The sequence below is a fragment of the Notamacropus eugenii genome, chromosome 1 (assembly GCF_028372415.1).
Source record: "Notamacropus eugenii isolate mMacEug1 chromosome 1, mMacEug1.pri_v2, whole genome shotgun sequence".
In the NCBI taxonomy this organism is placed as follows: Eukaryota; Metazoa; Chordata; class Mammalia; order Diprotodontia; family Macropodidae; genus Notamacropus; species Notamacropus eugenii.
The window spans coordinates 429,523,279-429,548,622 of record NC_092872.1 but is presented as its reverse complement, the minus strand read 5'-3'; the positions used below and the strand labels follow the sequence as shown (position 1 = coordinate 429,548,622).

At 40.7% G+C, this 25,344-nt stretch overlaps 2 protein-coding genes across 2 annotated transcripts; both read right to left on the bottom strand.

The window, feature by feature from the left end:
- Nucleotides 1–1,434: 1,434 nt before the first annotated feature.
- LOC140526427 (BPI fold-containing family A member 1-like) lies at nucleotides 1,435–6,752 on the bottom strand. Its single transcript, XM_072642631.1, has 7 exons — nucleotides 6,605–6,752; nucleotides 5,802–5,961; nucleotides 4,180–4,287; nucleotides 3,008–3,157; nucleotides 2,676–2,760; nucleotides 2,068–2,131; nucleotides 1,435–1,506 (listed from the first exon to the last, which is right to left on the bottom strand). Exons 1-7 carry the CDS (start codon nucleotides 6,750–6,752, stop codon nucleotides 1,466–1,468), a joined length of 756 nt encoding a protein of 251 aa, XP_072498732.1. The 3' UTR covers nucleotides 1,435–1,465.
- A 10,465-nt stretch (nucleotides 6,753–17,217) lies between these two features.
- On the bottom strand, nucleotides 17,218–25,118 carry LOC140526417 (BPI fold-containing family A member 1-like). Its single transcript, XM_072642622.1, has 10 exons — nucleotides 25,030–25,118; nucleotides 23,285–23,347; nucleotides 22,810–22,968; nucleotides 22,007–22,166; nucleotides 20,413–20,520; nucleotides 19,241–19,390; nucleotides 18,909–18,993; nucleotides 18,251–18,314; nucleotides 17,613–17,689; nucleotides 17,218–17,396 (listed from the first exon to the last, which is right to left on the bottom strand). Exons 3-9 carry the CDS (start codon nucleotides 22,955–22,957, stop codon nucleotides 17,649–17,651), a joined length of 756 nt encoding a protein of 251 aa, XP_072498723.1. The 5' UTR covers nucleotides 22,958–22,968; nucleotides 23,285–23,347; nucleotides 25,030–25,118; the 3' UTR covers nucleotides 17,218–17,396; nucleotides 17,613–17,648.
- Between the last annotated feature and the right edge of the window lie 226 nt (nucleotides 25,119–25,344).

Here is a 25,344-nt window from a genome sequence, read left to right as displayed (position 1 = left end):
TGGGGGGGTCTCGTGAGAGCTCTAAGATTTAGAAGTTCCCACCTTTACCCGCCCGAGACTGTCCACACGGAATTGAGCTTCCAACCCCAACACTATGTTCCATCCACCATGGTACCTCACTGCCTACTAGCCCAACACCTCCACTAAAAAAAAATCTCCTTCTGCTGCTGAGTATGTGCCCTTGGAGGAATAACTTTCTCTCTTTGACTCTCAGTTTCCTCCTCTGTCAAATAACGAGATGGGTCTAGGCCTACTGTGAGACCCCTTCAGCTCTGACACTCATGATGTGCTCAAAGAACTTGCTGAAATTCCTGAACTAAGGTAAGGGTAGAGGCATGATCAGAACCCTAGTATCCTGACTGCCAATCTAGATTGTTAAATTTGTGACCTAAAAGAATTTTGTGACCTGGAAGAAACCAGACCTAACTCTAGGTTCAGGATTTTATTATCTCTTCTGGCCCCTGGGGCCAATGGGGATTCCAATGGATACAGATAGATTCCAGAGATTTAAGTCCATCCAGAGTAGTGGACAAGGCTTTGAAAAACAGAGAGAGGATATGGGAGGAGCCAGGAGGGAGAGGAAGGGCTATGGATTCACAGATTACATCCCTTATATTTTCCAAAGTTCCCGGGAAATTATGGTTTTACCTGCATATATAACAGTATAATCAATTTTTCATCCAGACTCCATTTCTCCAAAAAACTTTGTCTATGAACTCATTTTCTCCTGGATGGATATCATCCCATTTTTCTCATTAGGAGGCTAAGGCCCAGAATTGTTGAGTGATTTGATCAAAGTGACAGTTACCTAGCTGAGGGATAGTGGTGAGCTTTAACAAAACCTATTTCTCCTGATGCTGACAAATAACAAACTAATTAAGTACCTTCTGAGTGCCCGTTCTTGGGCTTTGTGCCTGCCCTGAAGAGCTTCCTTAAAATACGAAAACATGTTCAGCTCAACTGTTACCACCACTCACCACTTAATTGGTATCAAAGAGAATGAACAATGACTATTCCATCAATGCAGAGATAGAGAGAAGTTTATTACAAGAAAAACTCAAGGGAAAGAACAGGATGCCCAAAAAGAAGGTTCAGATGTGGAGAGTGGATCCAAAGACAGGGAAGACAAACCTCATGGACCCCAGTAAATCGAATGTATTTCATCTCATTTAGTGTCAACTCCAACACAGGAACTCAGGTCTCTTCTGTTAGGGGTCCTTCAAGAGGGAAAAAATTTGAAATCAGAAAAGTTTCTGTCGGGAGCAAATTTGGGCCTGGATAAATCTACAAGTTTACTTGTCTGGAACTCTCAGATTGCACAGTCCTACATTTCCAGGATTCACAGATTCTAGATTATAAGATTCCAAAATTCTACATTCATAGGAAATGCACTGGAAAACACAGAAAATTAAAGATATATAGCCGTTACCTGCTTGAAGAAAGGGTTGGTCTCTTTTGAGAAAGTTTATACTTTAACATTCAGTGAAAGCCCACGGATTAATAAATCTGAAAGGAAGAACATATGTCTCAAACTGAGGGAGCCAAAGTGAAACAGAGGATCTTGAGAATCAGTCTCTAGTTCCACCTTCAGGAACTTTGAGAAAATAGTCTTAAAGGAGCCAGGGATAACGAATTCTGAAGAGGCCAGAACCTACCACCAGATGGATCAGCAACCTTTTCTCTGGGTTTGAATGGGGACAGCCAGTTCCAGCAGAGAAGGAACTAATAAGCTGTGCTCAGTTGAGTTTCTCTGCTATCCGACATGAATCTCCTTATAGGATCATTGATTAGAGGTAGAGAAGAACTTAGACATTATGTAGTTCAATACCTTTAATATATAGATGAGGAAATTGAGACCCTCCACAGGGGTCTGGGGCTAGATGAGAAGCAAAAGCAGAATTTATCAGATGAGATCCCAGATTTGTATTCATTTGAGGTGATAAGTTCTGTTCTGTTTTGTGCTCAGTATTTAAATGTCAAGTGTGACAACATGGAGATATGGCAAAATCATCTGGGCTATCCAATCATTTGCAGACAGAGAGGAAGAATATTTGATCAGAAACTTACCAGCCACATCATGTACCAAGGTAACATCCAGACCACTGAGGACCTCATTAACCAGAGGACAGACCTACAACACCAGCACAGAAGGGAAGGTGAGATGAATGAAACAATGAACAGAAACAGAAGGGAGATCCCACAGGACTTCTCATCATTGAGGTTCCTGACCTGGAGAGATTGTCAGTGATCAGATAAAACACTGAATATCAGAGCTAGAAGGGTCCTTACACATAGATTATTCAATGTTAGAGCTCAAAAGGACTTTTGAAACAACCTCATTAAATCCTTTCATTTTATATTTGGGGAATATGAAGCCCAGAAAAAGTCACAGAGCAAGTCAGTGGCAGAGATAGAATCTCCTCCCATCTCATTAGGTCCAAATCTCATTTCAGAAATTTTTTAAAATCTGTGTGACCTTGGACAAGTCACTTAACCTCTATTGGCCCTTTCCCATTTGTAAAAGGAGGGCATCAGCCTTGACCTCCAAACTCCTTCCCAGCTTTAAATCTATGATCCTATGATCCCTTATCTTCTCACTGTCAGCGTACTTTAAACTGCTCCAAAGTAATACTTTGACATGATAATTCCAAGGAAATATGCATTTTTATATTTACCTCTTTCTGTAGCAGTTGTGGAAGATTTTTAATCAGAGTTCCTGTCACTCTGTCTACAAGTTGTTGCACTAGGATTGGTGCAACCCTGGAAAATGGAAGGAACATATAGATGGAGAATTAGCACGTTGGGAGTGGGAGCAGGATGAAAGATTGAATATTTTCTCATTGGTGGGAAATTCCTGAGTCTATGGCCAATCAGCCTTTTTCTTCTGTTGGAGCCTGGTCAACTGAACAGGTGAAAACAGGGAAAATAAAAGCTCATTTCCCACCACCAAGCATGGACATTGGATGGTGAGGTCAGTCCCCCAAAGGACTGGTCCTTGATGACTCACCTTTCCAGGAGACTGATCTTTAAGCTACCAGGGTCATGCTTACAATCACCAATCACCAAGTGGATTTTTCCATCTTTACCCCTCACTGCGATGAGCTCCACTGTGATATTCAGCTTAACATCCACCTTAAGAAGGTCATCAATCAGTAACCTAAGCAAGAAAAATAAAGCAATAAAGACAGATTGGGGAAAGAGACAGAGACAGAGAGAGAGGAGGAAGAAGATCCTCTACTGGCCACATCAAACCAGGAATGGAGTTGTGGTTATGCAGAGCTCCCACTCTGTTCACATGTAGACTTTCCCTTTGTAAGTACTCAGTACATTCCAGACAACTCTCACATTCATTTTCACAATCAAACTTCTCAAATGCCCTATGATGCCAAAAGAACAGGGATTATCATTCCTACAGTGCAGATGAAGAAACTAAGGGTCATAGCACAATGTGGTCTCTATGCAGCCTCCTGCCATTAGGGCAAAACAGAAATGGCAACAGTTCCAGATTCTTTGGCCCTGAAATTGGATGGTGCCCAGGAAGGCAGCAATTCTCGGATTCAGCAAACCCTATTGACCCATTTGGCTGTCAGAGCTGAAAGGGACTGAAAAATCATTAAGGTTAATTCCTCATTTCATGGAAGACAGAACTGAGGCACAGAAAAGAGTCATGACTTGCCCAAGGTCCCACAACAAGTAAGTGGCACAACAGGGTCTCACACTCGAGTCTTCTGACACAAAGTCCTGTTCTAACTGGTCCCTGATTTCAAATTTCCTGCTTCAGGGCTGTTACAACAGGTCTGATTGGATCAGGTCATAGGGAGCCAAACATGACCAATCATGGAATAGGATCCCAGACTCTAACTGTCCAAGGAATGGCTTGGAGGAGACATACCAGATGAAGTCTCTCAAGGGAATGATGAAGGAAGTCAGGAACTTCTCTGAAGTTGAAGGATTCTCAATGTTAACCTCCATGGTTAGTTGAAAATGAAACCACACTCTGATACACCCTGGACTCAGAGAATGTACATTCAATAGAATGGCAATGCTCCCAATTGACCACCTCACCTGACATCTTTCATACACTGGATAAGCCTAAAATCCCTGGGGATCCAAGTCCCTTGTGCTAATACCCTCCCTCATTTCCTGAACAGGACCTTCCAGGCCTTAAATATCACTCACGTTTTCAGTTCCAAGACCATTCCAAGAGGGATTGTTACAAAAAGTCGATGTCCATCAGGAGACTGTTCTAGCCCAAGTTCCAAGAGGACAGGATTGGTGACACTGATCCTGCACAGAGAGCCACATTGTAAGGGAACTCCCCCAAATTTATATCCTTTAGAGGATGAACCACACCTTGAACCACAAATCAAACCATTCGTGAACACCCATCATTTCTCAGTTGAGAGAAAGGGGCTAGACAGATTGGGAGGGTATTTTCAACCAAAGGTTCCATAAATTCTGAACCTTGGCATTGACTTTTGACTGGAGCCCTACTCAGCAAACTCCACTAGCTCTCTACTGCTTCTAGAATCAAAATACAAGCTCCTCTGTCATTAAAGGCCTTTCACAACCTAACTCTAACCTACCTTTCCAACTCCTTGGTCCAGTTCAATGTGCCTTTCTGCTTTTCCTCATACATAACAATCCATCTCCCATTTCTATGCTCTTACATTGGCTACCCTCCATGCCTGGAATGTTCTCCCATCTCACCTCCACCTCCCACAATCCCTTCTTTCCTTCAAGTCTATTCAATTGATGCTTTTTAATTCTAGTTCTTCCTTTCTTTTTTAACTATTAGTTTCTTATCCAGCAAATAACTTGGTTTTACATATTTGTTTGCTTGTTATCTCCCCTGTTAGATTGTGATATCCTTGAGGGCAGGGACTATCTTTGCCTCTTTTTGTATTCCCACCCCTTCGCACAACATCTGGCTCTTAATAAATGTTTATTGACTGATTTTCTCTATGAAATCTTCCCCCCCCCCTCAACTACTAGTGCCTTCCCCATCTCACCCCTTCCTGCCGAAAACACACCCCAAAACATATTTTGAAGTGGAACAAAGGCCCAAATTTTACAAATTTACAAATGTAAATGTTTTAACAACGTACTTTGCATATATTTATTCATGTACATGTCATCACACCACATGGATTATAAATGTGTCAAGAGTGGGAATGATATTGTTTTTGTCTTTGTATCTTCAGTGCCTAGCACAGTAGCTGGCACATAGGAGGACCTTAATAAATGCCTGTATATTGATATCCTGACTAATACCATTGTCTAATGTCTAATTGGAAATGCAGAGGTGGTGCGGATCTTGTAACCAAGAGACATATTTATACCCACACCCAGCATCTAATCCAAGGACTTTCTTGTAGACTCAAAGAATTTTAGAGTTGAAAGTTACCATAATGATCATTTAGCCCAACTCCTACATTTTACAGATGGAGAAACCAAGGTCCACAGAAGTTAAAGTATTTGGTTAAAGTCACCCAGCAAGTTAGTAGCAAAGAATCAGTGATAGATCCCAGGTCTTTCCTCTCCAAAATCAAGTAGTCTTTGTAGTAATACTATCTTTCAAATTAGACTTATTGGTTCTTGAGTTTCTCCTCTCTAACTACCAGAAGATGAAAAACTTCTCAACCTTCTCTGCCATCTGTGCCATTTAAAGACCTTCCCAATCTTTCCTCATGTTCTTTTTAGCCACCTTCCCTCATGGACATCAGGAATGTTGTCTATGTCAAGGACCTTCTCATTTCCTCATTCAAGTTTGAGGTTAATCACACATCAAGGAGACTCACGAAAGTATATTCTGCAGCCCAGGAACCAGTGAGGATACTTTGGGTAGTAAGCCTCCAAGGAGACCTCCTGATGAACCTCTCCCAGTTTGTAGAATATCCATGATGGGGAGATTGCGGAGAATACCAAGCATGTTTGAGTTGTGAAGTCCCTTTGTGAGACCTGGAATGGAATGATAGGATTTAGAGCTGGAAGGGACCTGAGACTTCATTTAGCCCAAATCCTTCATTCTATAGGTGAAGAATTTGAGTTATGACTTATCCAAGGATTCATTGGTAGTGTTTGGAAGAGCTGGGACTCAAACTCAATTCTCTGACTACAAATCCAAGATTCTTTCCTGTGTAGACCTTGTGTAGTGCTAAATGGTTAGTCATGCTTTGGAATGAATTTAGGTTATTATTATACACAAAGTGCAAGGTCCTCCATAAAACTCAAAGATTAGTATGTCCAACAGGGAAGGGTTTGAAGGCTCTGTCTTGATCCTTTGATATACCCATGAGTTGGGCTTTCCCCATCTTCCAAATGCCACCTCCCTTTCCATCTTACCTTGCTACTGCCCTCCCTTCCCCAATACACTTAGGTGCATTTCAGTCCTTAGAAGGAAAACCTTTTTAATCAGTCAGAATGCTTTAAGGCAGAATAGATTTCTCTAGATCTCATGCATTTCCCATCCTTGGATACTAGAGAAGGGATTCATGCTACAGAAATGGGTTGGATTAGATCACCCTTGAGGTACCCTTCCTAGGGCACTCAAGAATTCCATCTTTTCCTTCCACAGCAATTGCCCACTAAGAGGTTAACTTGCCATCTGATAAGCCTGAGAGGAGATCTGGTGGGGTAAGGGACTGAACAGGGCCAAGGACACCAACAGGATCCACAGGGATGGCTTCAAGTTGGGCCAAGCTCTGTGTGATCAGGCCATAGACGAGGATGAGGCCCCAAATCTGAAGCATCTTCGTTGATCCTAATTCATAGTAAGAACAAAGAGCCAACACAAATCAGACCAGAGACAGGCACCAATAGCCACACGGGACCACAAGAAACCCTTTTTGGGGGGGGAGGTGAGAGAGAGTTGATGGAGGCTATCAAAAGAATGAACACATTAGGCAATTTTAAAAAATTAATTAAATACAAAGTGAAAGCTTAAATTGTTCCTCTGGACACACTTGTGATAGTCAGAAATCTCTAATCAAACTAGCTATTGCTGCTGTTCAGACAAATGCAAATTTAAAGGTTTAAATCAATATGGTAAATAAGGGAGGGAAGAAACACCTTCCCTCTCCCTACCCAGAGATCTGTGACAATGGTTCCTTAGTCCAAGATGGTTTCTTCACTGGGTTCCCAAGGAGTCTGTTTGAGGGAAAACAAGGGGGTGAGGTTCCCTGCTTTAGGTTGGACCTGTGCTCCACACATAATTTCCGTTTTTGAAGGAGCCCCTCAAATACATCTCAGTTTTTCTTGAATTCCTGTTTCTGGCCTGTGCAAAGCCTCAGGGCTCACTCTGATTGTTTCTTCCTTGGTACCAATTTCATTTGCTTTGACCTAAAACTGCTTCCTATATTCTTGCACAGGTTCCCCTCAAGCATTTGGGAATACCAAAATCCTTTTGGGCCTTCTCAAGTTTTACTAGTCTCCCATGAAGTAGCATGACCAGCAGGGCACTTAGAGTGGTGCAGTGGAAAGAATATTCAACTCTTGGCAGTCAGGAACTGTGGGTTCTAACCCCAAGTCTGCCATTAAAGATGTCTAATCTACAACTCTGAGAACCATTCCAGTCCTGACATTCAATGTTCTATGTATAAGGTTCATTCTCAATCTAATATTCAATAATTCTAGGGGCTGTTACTTCCTGGGGTTGGACAAAGATTGGAAAACTCCATCATAGATTCAAGAATTTGGCTGTTTCTGACACTTTTCTGAAGATGTGCTGCACCTATTTAGGCTTTAGTCAAAACACTCAATTGGGTAGTCCTGAATAAAGACAAACTTTAATTTCTATTCAAACCATCATATAAAAGGTATACTCAATTTAGTGGTTTCATAATTAACATTAACTGTCTTATCATTACTATCACTTCCAGATTTCCTATTTCTAGAGCAAGGGTTCTAAATGTGGCATCTGTGAATTTTCCCCCCAATATTTCAGTAACTGTATTTTTATAACTTGTTTCCTTTATAATCCTATGTGCTTTATTTTTTAAAAACATTACTCTGAGGAAGGGTCCACAAGCTTTAGCAGAGTGCCAAAGAGATCTGTCTCACACATACACACACACACACACACACACACACACACACACACACCAGTTAAGCCTCTAGTCTAGAGTTACAGAATTTGTGAACTGAAAGGGAAATGAGAATAAAACATCAGCCCTTAGGGACCATCTAGTTGAATCTTTTCATTTTACAGAGGAAGAAAATTATGTCCACCACAAGGAGAGGATTTGAGCAAGACTTCCTAGACAAGTAATTATATCATTTATTAAGCAATATCATTGGTCTGGTGGCAGTGGCAAGACTATCTACCTATCTGTGTATATGTATTTATATGTATATATGTGTGTGAATATGCACACATATATACATACATGTACATATGTGTGTATATGGTAGACTGACCTGGCTCCAAATCAGTGTCTCTGTCACATCCTGGCTATGTGAGCCTGGATATTTACTCTCTCCCTACTCATCTAAATAATTCTCTAAGACTACCAGTTGCTGACCTGTATTAGTAGAGAGAATTTCTTCATCTATCAATTCCTTATATCAATGAATTCACAAATCCACTCCCTAGCCTGTTATTGATTTATTGAGTCAATCATATAGATGTACATTTGCTCTGAGATTCATCAGTCCTGTTTGATTTTAAAATAGACTCACTCAGCTATGCCTTGAATAATTAGTCAAACAAGGTCCCCTAGGAAAGCTGCTTTATTCACTCAATTCCTTAATGTAAGAGCAGAGGCTTATAGGGATTTGAGGAAAGCAGGTCTTTGAAAGGTTTTTTGGTTTTTTAGTCATAAGAAGAGCAAAGAAACTTCTTGTCCTACCTCCAAGGGAAGATGGGGATGGAATGGTTGGTCTTACCTGGATCTCTCAGAGGCGTCTCAGCAGAGATGAATTCTCAGATACTCTGACTCCTCCTTCAACTTCTTCTGAGAATAGGGACTTTATATAGCAAAACTTGACAGAAGAATCAGGAAATGAAGAATGTGATGACGGATTTCAAGAAACCAGCGTGAAATATCATAATTGTGGTATTTCTTACTGTCCTCCAAAGTCAACAATTGCTGATTACACTTGGGGAGATGGGGGAAAGGGTATGACATATAAGCCAAATCAGAGACAAATTAAACAGAAGCAAATTTGAGCCAGAAATGTTACACAAGACTTGAAGCTTTAATGAATAAGGGTCAGACAAGGGATCCCTACTGTATGTGGCTTTCTTGAACTAGAAGATCAGGCTTAAGACATCAAGAGAAGAAAGCTTTGAGACTTGTCCTCCCTCTTTTAAACACCTTGGTATTTACTTTGTATTTCTTCAGGATTTGTTTATATTTGCACATATTGTCTCCTCTGATAGAATACAATCTCCCTGAGAGTGGGAAATGTTTGGGTTTTGTCTTTGTGTCCCAGTATCGCTGAGCACAGTGCCTGGCACATATTGCTACCTAACAAATGCTTGTTGATTACTGACTTGGTGGAGAGATCTCAGCTCAGAAATGGAGGCCTTGTTTTACATTCAGTTCTGGTCAACATTCTCATCACAGAATTAAATTCTAGAAGATGTGTGTGTGTGTGTATGAATATATATACAGATATGTGTGGATATATATGTATATATATACATATATGTGTGTATGTGTTGGATGTGTGTATGTATGTACAAGTGCGTATAAGCAAACTGAGTATCGGAATGGAGGGGCAGAACATGGGCCGGCATTAGCCGGGCCAGAATTGGAAGCCAGGCCCACTGACTCCACATCTGGTGTTCTTCTGACTGCATCAGAGCTTTATTCATCAAGGGCAGAGAGAGAATATTACCTTCTCTTCCAACTGGCAAATTGAATTTAATTCAATTAAACTCATATTTATTAAACACATAATATATGCAAGATACTGTCCTAGGCTTTAAATGCATGTGATATGAGAAAAAAAAACTCCTTTTGAGGTCTGGGTTGGTGGGTGGTGGTGTTGGGGAATCCTTTAGGGTTCTCTCCTGGATTTGAGAAATCTTGGCCTTACCTCCCACTTTTTATTTTCACGAACTCACAGAAGGCTTAGGAAGAGGCTTGGTCCTCTAAGGAGGCATCCCTTCTGGTTCTCTCTTATTTCTTGCAGGACCCAGAAAAATATTTCACTGAAGCTGATGTGGAGCCTAGAATCTCTTCCCAAAGGATCAACTATAGTTCTGTCAAAAGAGTATGAGGATGGGATCTGGGAGAGCAAAATTTTGGATCTGGCACCCTTATTGATGCAGTGTGGTAGCTGGAACACATCGCTTTCCCATATCTGGGTTTCAATTTCCTCATCTGTGAAAAGACAGAGTATGATGAAAATTGTAAAGACCCAATTTACAGCTAGAAAGGGACCCCAAAGAATATTAGCCCAACACCACCTCATTTTTGAAAGATGAGGGAACTGAGTCCCAGAGAGGTTAAGCAACTTACCCCAAATCACACAGGTATACCAAAAATAGGACTTGAACCTGGGTTCTTTAAGTCTAAAGTCAGTGATCTACTATACCATGCTGCATATCAAATAACCTGTGTGCACTCATGAAACGGACAATGAATTCACTGAGGGTTGTTGTTTGTTTATTTGTTTTTACTAAGTTAAGATTTCAGTTCCATATAAGGAAAAAAGTCTTAATAGAGCTATTCCAAGGCACTGTCTCATTAAGCTGTGAGCTCCTGCTCACTGAGAATTAAGGCTAACTATCTCTAAGAGGTATTGTAGAGTGGAGTCATACTTCAGCTAAAGGTCGGCTAAGAGGCTTTCCAACTCTAGGCTTCTCTATGAGAGAGAGAGACAGAGACAGAGAGAGAAGGAGAGAGAGAGACAGAGACAGAGAGAGAGACAGACAGAAATATGGTGTCAGAGTCAGAAGACTAGGGCGTGGATCTTAGTAGCACTGCTTACTAGACATGCAACTTGGGTCAAGTTCTCTTTACCTTTATGAACCTCATCTATAAAACAGCAATGACACCAGCATTATCCGATGAGGATTTAATAAGACAAAGTTTGTGAAAATGTTTTTGTAACTGGAAAGAGGTTTGTTAATAATCACAATAGTAACAAATGTTTACTTTAATACCTCTAGATTCCATAATTTTCCTGGTGTAAGCACACACATACACACACACACACACACACACACACACACACACACACCCATCACCAATGCATAGTACTAGTTCTGCATTTCTTAGAAAACAGTTTTCTAGATACTTGTAATTTTTTTTAAATCATCACCTCGTAGTCACAGTCTCGGGATGAGTATCATGCTTCCACACTCCACAGCTCTCCAGTACTTCATAATCTCCAGAAACTTATGGTCTTTTGAGGTGACCTCAGTTCTGAAACTCACCCCTCCTCAACACCCCCTGCTCCTCCCTCCCCCCTTTCAGCTTCTTTTTATGAACTTCTCCCCCTCCATTAGATTGTGAGCTCCTCAAGGCCAGAGACTGCCTTTCTATTCCTATATTTAGGATAATGCCTGGCACACAGTATATGTTCACCGACTGCTGCAGTGAGAGAAGACATACTGTAGTATCCATTACTGTGCTCAAAGCCTCTGTGAGTTTCAATTATCTGTAAAATGGGGATGATGACATTTGCTCAGACTGTCTCAGAGAGTTCTTGTGGGAACAAAAAGAGACCACACTGGTCTGTGGAAAGAGGACTGATCTTGGAGACTGAGATTCTGGGTTTGAACCTCAGCATGTCCACTTACTGTAGGATGATCTCGGACAAATGACTTCACTTGTCTAGACTTCAGTTTCCTCTTCTATTAAATGAGGAAGCTCGTCTAGATTAGGGATTCTTAATGTGAGACCCCCAAGGCATCCATGGATAAATTTCAGGGGATCTGTGAACTTGGGTGGGGAAAAAATTACACCTTTATTTCCAATAACCTTAAACTGAAATTTATCATTTCTTTCAATTATGAATTTTTAAGACATTCTTCTGATAAGAGGTCCTAGGTTTTCAGCAAAATGCCAAAGGAGTCCATGACACCAAAAATGGTTAGAATACCTGCTCAAAACAATCCCTCAGATCTAATGATCCTTATTAGATTCATAGGACTTCTCCAGGCTGTCATAATTCAGGATAACCTAGACACCATGATCAAACATCAGGGGACCGCAGGAGAGTGTCCTTTATGTGCCTCACATTAACACAGTACTTGAAAATTTACAAAACAAAATCTCCATTAGCTCATTTGATTCTCATAACAGCTATTTGAGATGGTTAGCTTACAATTTTACTGTTTTCTAGGGGTTTTCAGCCATGTCTGACTCTCTGTACCTCCATCTGCAGTTTTCTTAACAAAGTTACTGGAGTGGTTTGCCATTTTCTTCTCCAGTTCATGTTACAGATGAGGAATTAGGCAAACAGGGCTAAGTCACTTGTCAAGGGTCACACAGCTAGTGTCTGAGGTCAGATTTGAACTCAGGAAGATTAGTCTTTCTAAGAGTAGGTCTAGCATTCCATCCACTCTGCCACCTAGTTGCCCAGAATACATATAGTAGGCACTTGGACTCACTGAAGGATAAGTAGGATCACAAGGGTGAAGGCATGATAAGCACATCTGGGATTCATAGGACTCTAGGATTTAGAGCTGACTAGGTCCTAAGATTATCTAACCAAACTCCCACATTTTACAGAAAACAAAAACTGAAGTTCAAAGATAGGAAACGTTTTTTCTCATGTCAACATAAGTAATTTGTAGCAGAGCTAAGATTCATCCCTAGTTTTCCACCATCTCCACTTCCATCAATTTTCTTTTCTTTCTCCCTTCTACTCCCCCTACTTTTCAGCAGGCTTTTATGTGTAGTCTCTCCCCAGTAGAATGTAAGCTCCTTGAGATGGGGTGGCTATAATGAAAAAAGAGTAATGTTTTTTCAATACTTTTGCTAAGAATTTCATATATCGGGGATGCCCGAGGTCTCATGAGATGGGAAAATGAGACATTTGGTCATGATGGGAATGGACCTTAACACATTCTTCATCCAAAGTAGAACATGTCTTATGTGAACCAAAGCAATGGTAATTGAGGACATATCTGGATTGTAAAGAGAGGATAGAGCAAGAGTAGACAGGTTCTTTTTGTCTTCCAAGTTCATTTGGGAACCAAGGCTTACCTGATGTTATGCTTCTATGGGCCCCACAGCCTACACCAGGGATGGATAACCTGAGGCCACAAGGCTACATGTGGCCTTCTAGGTCCTTGGGTGCAGCCTTTTGACTGAATCCAAGTTTTACAGGACAAATCCTTTACTTGAGGGAATTTGTTCTGTGAAGTTTGGATTCAGTCAAAGGGCTGCACTTGAGGACCTAAAGGGCCACTTGTGGCCTCAAGGTGGCAAGTTCCCCACCCCTAGCTTACACATACAAACCTCCATAAGCACAGGGGACTATTTAATCAAAATGGTTAGGACATGGACTGATTCTTAAGGGGAATATTTTTATCTCTATAACTTTATCACTCTGGATTACAGATTCAATTAGCATCCAGTTGTTAAAAGAAATTAATTATCTCACTCAAGATCAGAGGACTTTACCATAAGAGGGGGAATCAAAATGATTTATTAAACTCTTACTAAATGCTAAGCATTGTACTATAATTGGAAGGTGCAAATAGAAACTCAGGGAGCTCACATCCTTATTGTTCAGTCAAGTATGATTCTTCACGACCCCATTGAGGTTTTCTTGGCAAAGATACTGGAGTGGTTTGCCATTTCTTTATCCAGCTCATTTTACAGATGAGGAAACTGAGGCAAACAGGGTTAAGTGACTTGCCCAGGGTCACCAAGCTAGGAAGTGTCTGAGGCTGGCTTTCAACTCAGGTCTGGGGCTCTATCTGCCAGCTAGCTGCCCTACATTCTACTTAGGGGACAGCATTCACATGGGACTGAGTATTTAGCTGCAGAGTAGATAGGAGCCCCACTCCTACCCTGCTGCAGCAGGGTAGATGGCAAAGTACAAGAGTTTTTAGGGAGCAATATCAAACAAAGCGCAAGGCCCAAAGGTCTCAAGGGTAAAACACCAGGGCAATGAGAAGGCCAAGAGGTCTAGCATCTTATTAGAAGGGACATTGTTCATAAAACTGTTAGTTTAAGCCACAGGCCAATCTGTTACAGATATGGTTGGTACAACATTATTAGCTCTGTTTGATCCTACATAAAGGTTGAAAAAGAAATTTGAGAAATTCTCAGTTCAGAAATTTCTCTGCCCTAGTATCGTCTCAGAAATTTTGTGAGAACCAAACGAGATTTGGCAGAGTTGGCAGAATGGCTGGCATCCCCAGGGGATATCTGGGATCACTGAGGCATCTAATAGGTAAAATTTCTTACCCACTCTTGCCTTGTAGTATTCTACTGTCTCCAAAATTCTACAGAGCAGTGAGTCATTTTCTTTAATTTCTACTCTATGAAACTGGTGAGAAAATAACTAGGAGGATACCTATTAGAAATTGAGTTGGTATTTAAGACAGTCAATGGCTCCTGATCCAGCCTAAGAAAAGATTTGGCCCTTTGGCTTATTTATTATATAGCAACCATAATATCAGAAGTGTTGACTAACTATATTTTGTCCATATATAGCATATCACTTATTAAAATGAGGCTAGACTAGATCCTTTGGTATATTTATCATATGGTATATCAATGGTTCCTGATCTAATCTGAGGATCAACTGGATCCTTCGATGACTTTAACAGAGCTCTTGTACCTGATATTTTCTTAGTTATGAACTGTTGCCCAGAGTTGGGACTATTTAACTTGGTATCTTGCAATGACTTGGCAGTAGAATGCAAAGATTATATCAGAGAACCTCTTAATTCAACAGAAGTGCTTTCTTTTGTTTCTAAGTATCTACCTGGACCAAGACTAAGAGAAATCTGAACCCTGTGCCCTTCCACTTGATATTTGGCAAACTTATAAGCAAGAGACCTATCTATTATGTTTTCTCCCATCTTCTAACTGGATTTTTTGTGTTATCTGGTTCTGGGAGACAAGGAAGAGTCTAAAAATAAATACACTCTTCCATGCTAGACAATGATTGAAAAACAATCTCTGGAAGTGGCTTCTGAGGATAGTGATCCCAATTCAGTCTGAGGATAGACTGAATTGTGGATGGCCAATCAAATAGACTAGATTCTCCTCTAACACGGTCAAAATTTATTCTTAAACTGGAAAGAGAGAGAGAAAATAGATAACTGAGAAGGAGATCATTTCCCCATTTGCTAAAATTTATGGCATTACAAACTAATTACAGACTAAATTTGTGACTAAAGTCCAAATTATGATGGGAGCATATTTCAAATATTTTATATATGTTAGTGGGTTTTGGGGAAATGTGGCTCCCTGGGACTCTTAAAAGTAAGCTTTATGAACTGTGTATACCCTTTCATCCAGCAATACCACTGTTAGGTCTGCATCTCAAAGAGATTATAAAAGATGTAAAAAGGATCCACATGTACAAAAGATATTTATAGAAGCTCTTCAAAAAGGTCTCAACCTCAGAAATTTCACTCTTAAGACATTCTGTTCAGTTCTTTTGCTCTTGATTTTATTTCTTTGTTAATGGCATGCGGGGAAAGACAATGCCACAAGGAGAGAGGCCCTGGGCCCTGCCCACTGTGGCTGACACATGATCTATGTCTTTCATCCCTGCATTTTTTCTTTTAAATGCTAGGTGAAGGAATTGAAGAATGCAGTCTTATGAGTCTTAAAAGGCCAGAAGAATGAATGTTCAGGTTTCCTATCCTCTCAGTATTATTTTTAGCTAGCCCAGAATCGCTGTCCCCAGGAACAAGGAGTGACCTTTGGGTTCTAGGCTACTGGTAGCTGAGACAAGGACAAATCCACTAGTGATGCAGCATTTGGACATAAAGCTGGTAGGAACAATGCTATTGAGAAACTGTCCCACTCTCCCCAGAGACCAAGGTGGGATAGTATAGAGTGTGCCCCCATAGTATTAGGTAAAAATACTTGTACTATTTATCTTGCTAAATCTTCATAAGAAATATCCCTTTTTAAAAATATGTTGATGCTAAGGGATTAAATGGAATTGGGGCAGTAGTAGGTAATTAACAGTACGTGTGTGCATGGTGATGATGGTGGGGAAGACAACCGTTTTATAGCTAAGGAAACTAAAACAAGCAGAGGTCAAGTAACACACAGATGCTAAAAGAGAGGACAAATGACATGCACATAGTAAGTATCCAAGGCTAGATTTGAACTCAGGTTTTCCTGACTCAAAGTTTTATGTTCCATCAACCATGCTACCTCACTGCCTACTAGCCCAACACCTCCACTAAGAAAAATCTCCTTCTGCTGCTGAGTATGTGCCCTTGGAGGAATAACTTTCTCTCTTTGACTCTCAGTTTCCTCCTCTAGTGAGGTGGGTCTAGGCCTACTGTGAGACCCCTTCAGCTCTGACACTCATGATGTGCTCAAAGAAATTCCTGAACTAAGGTAAGGGTAGAGCCATGACCAGAACCCCATTATCCTGACTGCCAATCTAGATTGTTAGATTTGTGACCTAAAAGAAGTTTGTGACCTGAAAGAAACCAGACCTAACTCTAGGTTCAGGATTTTATCATCTTTCCTGTCCCCTGGGACCAATGGGGATTCCAATGGATACAGATAGATTCTAGAGATTCAAGTTCATCCAGAGTAGTGAAGGAGGATTTAAAAAACAGAGAGAGGATATGGGAGGAGCCAGGAGGGAGAGCAAGGACTATGGATTCACATATTGTATCCCTTATATTTTTCAAAGTTCCCAGGAAATTATGACTTTACCTGCATATATAATAATAACAACAATTTTTCATCCAGACTCCATTTCTCCAAAAAACTTTGTCTATGAACTCATTTTCTCCTAGATGGATATCATCCCATTTTTCTCATTAGGAGACCAAGGCCCAGAATTGTGAGTGATTTGATCAAAGCAACAGTTACCTAGCTGAGGGATAATGGGTGAGCTTAACAAAACCTATTTCTCCTGATGCTGACAAATACAGACTAATTAAGTACCTTCTGAGTGCCCAGTTTTGGGCTTTGTGCCTGCCCTGAAGAGCTTCCTCAAGACAAAAGAACATGCTCAACTCACCTGTTACCACCACTCACCACTTAATTGGTATCAAAGAGAATGAACAATGACTATTCCATCAATGCAGAGATAGGGAGAAGTTTATTGCAAGAAAAACTCAAGGGAAAGAATAGCATGCCCAAAAAGAAGGTTCAGTTGTGGAGAGTGGATCCAAAGACAGGGAAGACAAACCTCATGGACCCCAGTAAATCAAATGTATTTCATTTCAGTTAGTGTCAACTCCAACACAGGTACTCAGGTCTCTTCTGTTGGGGGTCCTTCAAGAAGGAGAAAATTTGAAGTGAGAAAAAGTTTCTGTCAGGAGTAAATTTGGACCTCGATAAATCTATGATTTTACTTCTCTGAAATTCTCAGATTCCACAGTCCTACATTTCCAGGATTAACAGATTCTAGATTATAAGATTCCAAAATTCTACATTTATAGGAAATGCACTGGAAAACACAGAAAATTAAAGGTATATAGTAACCCTTACCTACTTGAAGAAAGGGTTTGTCTCTTTTGAGAAAGTTTACACTTTAACATGCAGTGAAAGCCCATGGATTAATAAATCTGAAAGGAAGAACATATGTCTCAAACTGGGGGAACCAACATGAAACAGAGGGTCTTGAGAATCAGTCTCTAGTTCCACCTTCAGGAACTTTGAGAAAATAGTCTTAAAGGAGCCAGGGATAACGAATTCTGAAGAGGCCAAAACCTACCACCAGATGGATCAGCAACCTTTTCTCTGGATTTGAATGGGGACAGCCAGTTCCAGCAGAGAAGGAACTAATAAGCTGTGCTCAGTTGAGTTTCTCTGCTATCCGACATGAATCTCCTTATAGGATCATTGATTAGAGGTAGAGAAGAACTTAGACATTATGTAGTTCAATACCTTTAATATACAGATGAGGAAATTGAGACCCTCCACAGGGGTCTGGGGCTAGATGAGAAGCAAAAGCAGAATTTAACAGATGAGATCCCAGATTTGTATTCATTTGAGGTGGTAAGTTCTGTTTTTTTTTGCTCACAGTACTTAAATGTCAAGTGTGACAACATGGAGATATGGCAAAATCATCTGGGCTATCCAATCATTTGCAGACAGAGAGGAAGAATATTTGATCAGAAACTTACCAGCCACATCATGTACCAAGGTAACATCCAGACCACTGAGGACCTCATTAACCAGAGGACAGACCTACAACACCAGCACAGAAGGGAAGGTGAGATGAATGAAACAATGAACAGAAACAGAAGGGAGATCCCACAGGACTTCTCATCACTGGGGTTCCTGACCTGGAGAGATTGTCAGTGATCAGATAAAACATTGAATATCAGAGCTAGAAGGGTCCTTAGAACATATATTATTCAATGTTAGAGCTCAAAAGGACTTTTGAAACAACCTCATTAAATCCTTTTATTTTACACTTGGGGAACATGAAGCCCAGAAAAAGTCACAGAGCAAGTCAGGCAGAGATAGAATCTCCTCCCATCTCATTAAAACAACATGGAGTAGTAGGAAAGTGCAGGGCAATCAGGAAAACCTGGGTCCAAATCCCATTTCAGATATTTTTTAAAATCTGTGCGACCTTGGACAAGTCACTTAACCTCTATTGGCCTCAGCTTTCCCATTTGTAAAAGGAGGGGATCAGCCTTAACCTACAAACTCCTTCCCAGCTTTGAATCTATGATCCTATGATCCCTTATCTCCTCACTTTCAGGGTGCATTAACCTGCTCCAAAGTAATAATCTGACCTAATGATTCTGAGGAAAACTGCATTTTTACATTTACCTCTTTCTGTAGCAACTGTGGAAGAGTTTCAAACAGAGTTTTTGTCACTGTGTCTACAAGTTCTTGTACTAGAATTGGTGCAACCCTGGAAAATGGAAGGAATATATGGATAGAGAATTAGCACATTGGGGGTGGGAGCAGGATGAAAGATTGAATATTTTCTCATTGGTGGGAAATTCCTGAGTCTATGGCCAATCAGCCCTTTTCTTCTGTTGGAGCCTGGTCAAATGAACAGATCAAAAGAGGGAAAATAAAAGCTCATTTCCCACCACCAAGCATAGGCATTGGCTGGTGAGATCAGGCCCCCAAAGGATTGATCCTTGATGACTCACCCTTCCAGGAGACTGATCTTTAAGCTGCCAGGGTCATGCTTACAATCACCAATCACCAAGTGGATTTTTCCATCTTTATCCCTCACTGCGATGAGCTCCACTGTGATATTCAGCTTAACATCCACCTTAAGAAGGTCATCAATCAGTAACCTAAGCAAGAAAAATAAAGCAATAAAGACAGATTGGGGAAAGAGACAGAGATAGAGAGAGAGGAGGAAGAAGATCCTCTATTGACCACATCAAAGCAGGAATGGAGTTGTGGTTATGCAGAGCTCCCACTCTGTTCACTTGTAGACTTTCCCTTTGTAAGTACTCAGTACATTCCAGACAACTCTCACATTCATTTTCACAATCAAACTTCTCAAATGCCCTATGATGCCAAAAGAACAGGGATTATCATTCCTACAGTGTAGATGAAGAAACTGAGGGTCAGAGTACAATGCGGTCTCTATGCAGCTTCTTGCCATTAGGGCAAACAGAAATGGCAACAATTCCAGATTCTTTGGCCCTGAAATTGGATGGTGCCCAGGAAGGCAGCAATTCTTGGATTCAGCAAACCTCATTAACCCATTTGGCTGTCAGAGCTGAAAGGGACTGAAAAATCATTAAGGTTAATTCCTCATTTCATGGAAGACAGAACTGAGGCACAGAAAGGAGTCATGACTTGCCCAAAGTCCCACAACAGGTAAGTGGCACAACAGGGTCTCACACTCGAGTCTTCTGACACAAAGTCCTGTTCTAACTGGTCCCTGATTTCAAATTTCCTGCTTCAGGGCTGTTACAACAGGTCTAATTAGGTCAGATCATGGGGAGCCAAACATGACCAATCATGGAATAGGATCCCAGACTCTAACTGTCCAAGGAATGGCTTGGAGGAGACATACCAGATGAAGTCTCTCAAGGGAATGATGAAGGAAGTCAGGAACTTCTCTGAAGTTGAAGGATTCTCAATGTTAACCTCCATGGTTAGTTGAAAATGAAACCACACTCTGATACACCCTGGACTCAGAGAATGTACATTCAATAGAGTGGCAATGCTCCCAATTGACCACCTCACCTGACATCTTTCATACACTGGATAAGCCTAAAATCCCTGGGGATCCAAGTCCCTTGTGCTAATACCCTCCCTCATTTCCTGAACAGGACCTTCCAGGCTCTTAAATATCACTCACGTTTTCAGTTCCAAGACCATTCCAAGAGGGATTGTTACAAAAAGTCGATGTCCATCAGGAGACTGTTCTAGCCCAAGTTCCAAGAGGACAGGATTGGTGACACTGATCCTGCACAGAGAGTCACATTGTAAGGGAACTCCCCCAAATTTATATCCTTTAGAGGATGAACCACACCTTGAGCCACAAATCAAACCATTCGTGAACACCCATCATTTCTCAGTTGAGAGAAAGGGGCTAGACAGATTGGGAGGGTATCTTCAGCCAAAGGTTCCATAAATTCTGAACCCTGGCATTGACTTTTGACTGGAGCCCTACTCAGCAAACTCCACTAGCTCTCTACTGCTTCTAGAGTCAAAATACAAGCTCCTCAGTCATTAAAAGCCCTTCACATCCTAACCCTAACCTACCTTTCCAACTCCTTGGTCCAGTTAAACATGCCTTCCTGCTTTTCCTCATACATAACAATCCATCTCCCATCTCTGTGCTCTTACATTGGCTACCCTCCATGCCTGGAATCTTCTCCCATCTTACCTCCACCTCCCACAATCCCTTGTTTCCTTCAAAAGTCTTTTCAATCGATGCTTCTTAATTCTAGTTCCTCCTCTCTTTTTTAACTATTTCTTCCTTATCCAGCAATAACTTGGTTTTACATATTTGTTTGCTTGTTATCTCCCCTGTTAGATTGTGATCTCCTTGAGGGCAGGGACTATCTTTGCCTCTTTTTGTATTCACACCCTTCGCACAATATCTGGCTCTTCATAAATGTTTATTGACTGATTTTCTCTATGAAATTTCCCCCCCCCCAACTACTAGTGCCTTCCCCATCTCACCCCTTCCTGCCAAAAACACACCCCCAAAACATATTTTGAAGTAGAGCAAAAGCCTAAATATTACAAATTTACAAATGTAAATGTTTTAACAATGTACTTTGCATATATTTATTCATGTATATGTTATCTCACCCCATGGATTGTAAATTTATCAAGAGTGGGAATAGTATTGTTTTTGTCTTTGTATCTTCAGTCCCTAGAACAGTACCTGGCACATTGATATCCTTACTAATACCATTGCCTAATGTCTAATTGGAAATGCAGAGGTGGTGCGGATCTGGTAACCAAGAGACATATTTATACCCACACCCAGCATCTAATCCAAGGACTTTCTTGTAGACTCAAAGAATTTTAGAGTTGAAAGTTACCTTAATGATCGCTTAGCCCAACTCCTACATTTTACAGATGGAGAAACTGAGGCCCAGAGAAGTTAAAGTGTTTGTTCAAAGTCACCCAGCAAGTTAGTAGCAAAGAATCAGTGATAGATCCCAGGTCTTTCCTCTCCAAAATCAAATACTCTTTGTAGTTATACTACTGTCTTTCAAATTAGACCTATTGGTTCTTGAGTTTCCCTCTCTAACTACCAGAAGATGAAAAACTTCTCAACCTTCTCTGCCATCTGTGCCATTTAAAGACCCTCTCAACCTTTCCTCATGCTCTTTTTAGCCACCTTGCTTCATGGACATCAGGAATGTTGTCTTTGTTAAGGACCTTCTCATTTACTCATTCAAATTTGAGGCTAATCACACATCAAGGAGACTCACGAAAGTATATTCTGCAGCCCAGGAATCAGCGAGGATACTTTGGGTAGTAAGCCTCCAAGGAGACCTCCTGATGAACCTCTCCCAGTTTGTAGAATATCCATGATGGGGAGATTGTGGAGAATACCAAGCACATTTAAGTTGTGAAGTCCCTTTGTGAGACCTGGAATGGAATGATAGGATTTAGAGCTGGAAGGGACCTGAGACTTCATTTAGCCCAAATCCTTCATTCTATAGGTGAAGAATTTGAGTTGTGACTTATCCAAGGATTCATTGGTAGTGTTTGGAAGACCTGGGACTCAAACTCAATTCTCTGACTACAAATCCAAGATTCTTTCCTGTGTAGACCCTGTGTAGTGCTAAGTGGTTAGTCATGCTTTGGAATGAATTTAGGTTATTATTATACACAAAGTGCAAGGTCCTCCATAAAACTCAAAGATTAGTATGTCCAACAGGGAAGGGTTTGAAGGATCTGCCTTGATCCTTTGATATACCCATGAGTTGGGCTTTCCCCATCTTCCAAATGCCATATCCCTTTCTATTTTACCTTGCTACTGCCCTCCCTTCCCCAATACACTTAGGTGCATTTCAGTCCTTAGAAGGAAAACCTTATTAATCAGTCAGAATGCTTTAAGGCAGAATAGATTTCTCTAGATCTCATGCATTTCCCATCCTTGGATACTAGAGAAGGGATTCATGCTACAGAAATGGGTTGGATTAGATCACCCTTGAGGTACCCTTCCTAGGGCACTCAAGAATTCCATCTTTTCCTTCCACAGCAATTGCCCACTAAGAGGTTAACTTACCATCTAATAAGCCTGAGAGGAGATCTGGTGGGGTAAGGGACTGAACAGGGCCAAGGACACCAACAGGATCCACAGGGATGGCTTCAAGTTGGGCCAAGCTCTGTGTGTTCAGGCCACAGACGAGGATGAGGCCCCAAATCTGAAGCATCTTCTTTGCTCCTGATTCATAGAAAGAAAAAGAGTCAACACGAATCAAACCAGAGAGAGACACCCACAGTTGAATGGGGCCACAAGAAACCCTTTTTGAGGGGTGAGAAAGAGTTGATGGAGGACATCAAAAGAATGAACACATTAGGCAATTTTAAAAAATTACTTAAACATAAAGTGAAGGCTAAATTTTTCCTCTGGACGCACTTGTGATAGTCAGAAATCTCTAATCAAATTAGCTATTGCTATTATTCAGACAAATACAAATTTAAAGGTTTAAATTAATGTGGTAAATAAAGAAGGGAAGAAATACCTTCCCTCTCCCTACCTAGGGGTCTGTGACAATGGTTCCTTAGTCCAAGATGGTTTCTTCACTGGGTTCCCAAGGAATCTGTTTGAAGGAAAACAAGGGGATGAGGTTCCCTGCTTTAGGTTGGACCTGTGCTCCACACGTAATTTCTGTTTTTGAAGGAGCCCCTCAAATACATCTCAGTTTTTCTTGAATTCCTGTTTCTGTCCTGTGCAAAGCCTCAGGGCTCACTCTGATTGTTTCTTCCTTGGTACCAATTTCATTTGCTTTGACCTAAAACTGCTTCCTATATTCTTGCACAGGTTCCCCTCAAGCATTTGGGAATACCAAACTCCTTTTGGGCCTTCTCAAGTTTTACTAGTCTCCCATGAAGTAGCATGACCAGCAGGGCACTTAGAGTGGTGCAGTGGAAAGAATATTCAACTCTTGGCAGTCAGGAACTGTGGGTTCTAACCCCAAGTCTGCCATTAAAGATGTCTAATCTACAACTCTGAGAACCATTCCAGTCCTGACATTCAATGTTCTATGTATAAGGTTCATTCTCAATCTAATATTCAATAATGCTAGGGGCTGTTACTTCCTGGGGTTGGACAAAGATTGGAAAACTCCATCATAGATTCAAGAATTTGGCTGTTTCTGACACTTTTCTGAAGATGTGCTGCACCTATTTAGGCTTTAGTCAAAACACTCAATTGGGTAGTCCTGAATAGAGACAAACTTTAATTTCTATTCAAACCATCATATTAAAGGTATACTCAATTTAGTGGTTTCATAATTAACATTAACTGTCTTATCATTACTATCACTTCCAGATTTCCTATTTCTAGAGCAAGAGTTCTAAATGTGGAGTCTGTGAATTTCCCCCCCGATATTTCAGTAACTGTATTTGTCTAACTTATTTCCTTTGTAATCCTATGTATTTTATCTTTTAAAAACATTGCTCTGAGGAGGGGTCCATAAATTTCAGCAGAGTGCCAAAGAGATCTATCACACACACACACACACACACACACACACACAGACACACACACACACACACACACACACACACCAGTTAAGCCTCTGGTCTAGAGTTATGGAATTTGTGAATTGAAAGGGAAATAAGAATAAAACATCAACCCTTATGGACCATTTAGGTGAACATTTTCATTTTATAGAGGAAGAAAATTATGTCCATTACAAGGAAAGGATTTGACCAAGACTTCCTAGACAATTAATTATATCATTTATTAAGCAATATTATTGGTCCAGTGGTAGTGGCAAGATTATCTATCTGTCTCTGTATATGTATTTATATGCACATATGTGTGTGAGTATGGGAGCTAGACTGACCTGGCTTCCAATCAATATCTCTGTCACATCCTTGCTATGTGATCCTGGATATTTACTCTCTCCCTACTCTTCTAAATAATTCTCTAAGACTACCAGTTGCTGACCTGTATTAGTAGAGAGAATTTCTTCATCTATCAATTCCTTATATCAATGAATTCACAAATCCACTCCCTAGCCTGTTATTGATTTATTGAGTCAATCATATAGATGTACATTTGCACTGAGATTCATCAGTCCTGTTTGATTTTAAAATAGACTCACTCAGCTATGCCTTGAATAATTAGTCAAACAAGGTCCCCTAGGAAAGCTGCTTTATTCACTCAATTCCTTAATGTAAGAGCAGAGGCTTATAGGGATTTGAGGAAAGCAGGTCTTTGAAAGGTTTTTTGGTTTTTTAGTCATAAGAAGAGCAAAGAAACTTCTTGTCCTACCTCCAAGGGAAGATGGAGATGGAATGGTTGGTCTGACCTGGATCTCTCAGAGGCGTCTCAGCAGAGATGAATTCTCAGATACTCTGACTCCTCCTTCAACTTCTTCTGAGAATAGGGACCTTATATAGCCAAACTTGACAGAAGAATCAGGAAATGAAGGATGTGATGACAGATTTCAAGAAAGCAGTATGAAATATCACAATTGTGGTATTTCTTACTGTCCTCCAAAGTCAACAATTGCTGATTACACTTGGGGAGATGGGGGAAAGGGTATGACATATAAGCCAAATCAGAGACAAATTAAACAGAAGCAAA

What these genes read in the sequence shown, in the direction of transcription:
- LOC140526417 (XM_072642622.1), bottom strand. Translation starts at nt 22,957, where the DNA reads ATGCTTCAGATTTGGGGCCTCATCCTCGTCTGTGGCCTGAACACACAG. An exon ending in GGGCTGCAGAATATACTTTC is followed by an intron (nt 20,521 to 22,006) that starts GTGAGTCTCCTT and finishes CTCTCTGTGCAG; the next exon opens with GATCAGTGTCACCAATCCTG. An exon ending in ATGGTCTTGGAACTGAAAAC is followed by an intron (nt 19,391 to 20,412) that starts GTGAGTGATATT and finishes TTTCTTGCTTAG; the next exon opens with GTTACTGATTGATGACCTTC.
- LOC140526427 (XM_072642631.1), bottom strand. Translation starts at nt 6,752, where the DNA reads ATGCTTCAGATTTGGGGCCTCATCCTCGTCTATGGCCTGATCACACAG. An exon ending in AAGATCAGTCTCCTGGAAAG is followed by an intron (nt 2,761 to 3,007) that starts GTGAGTCATCAA and finishes TCCATTTTCCAG; the next exon opens with GGTTGCACCAATCCTAGTGC. An exon ending in CTTGGTACATGATGTGGCTG is followed by an intron (nt 1,507 to 2,067) that starts GTAAGTTTCTGA and finishes TCTTCCTTTCAG; the next exon opens with ATTTATTAATCCGTGGGCTT.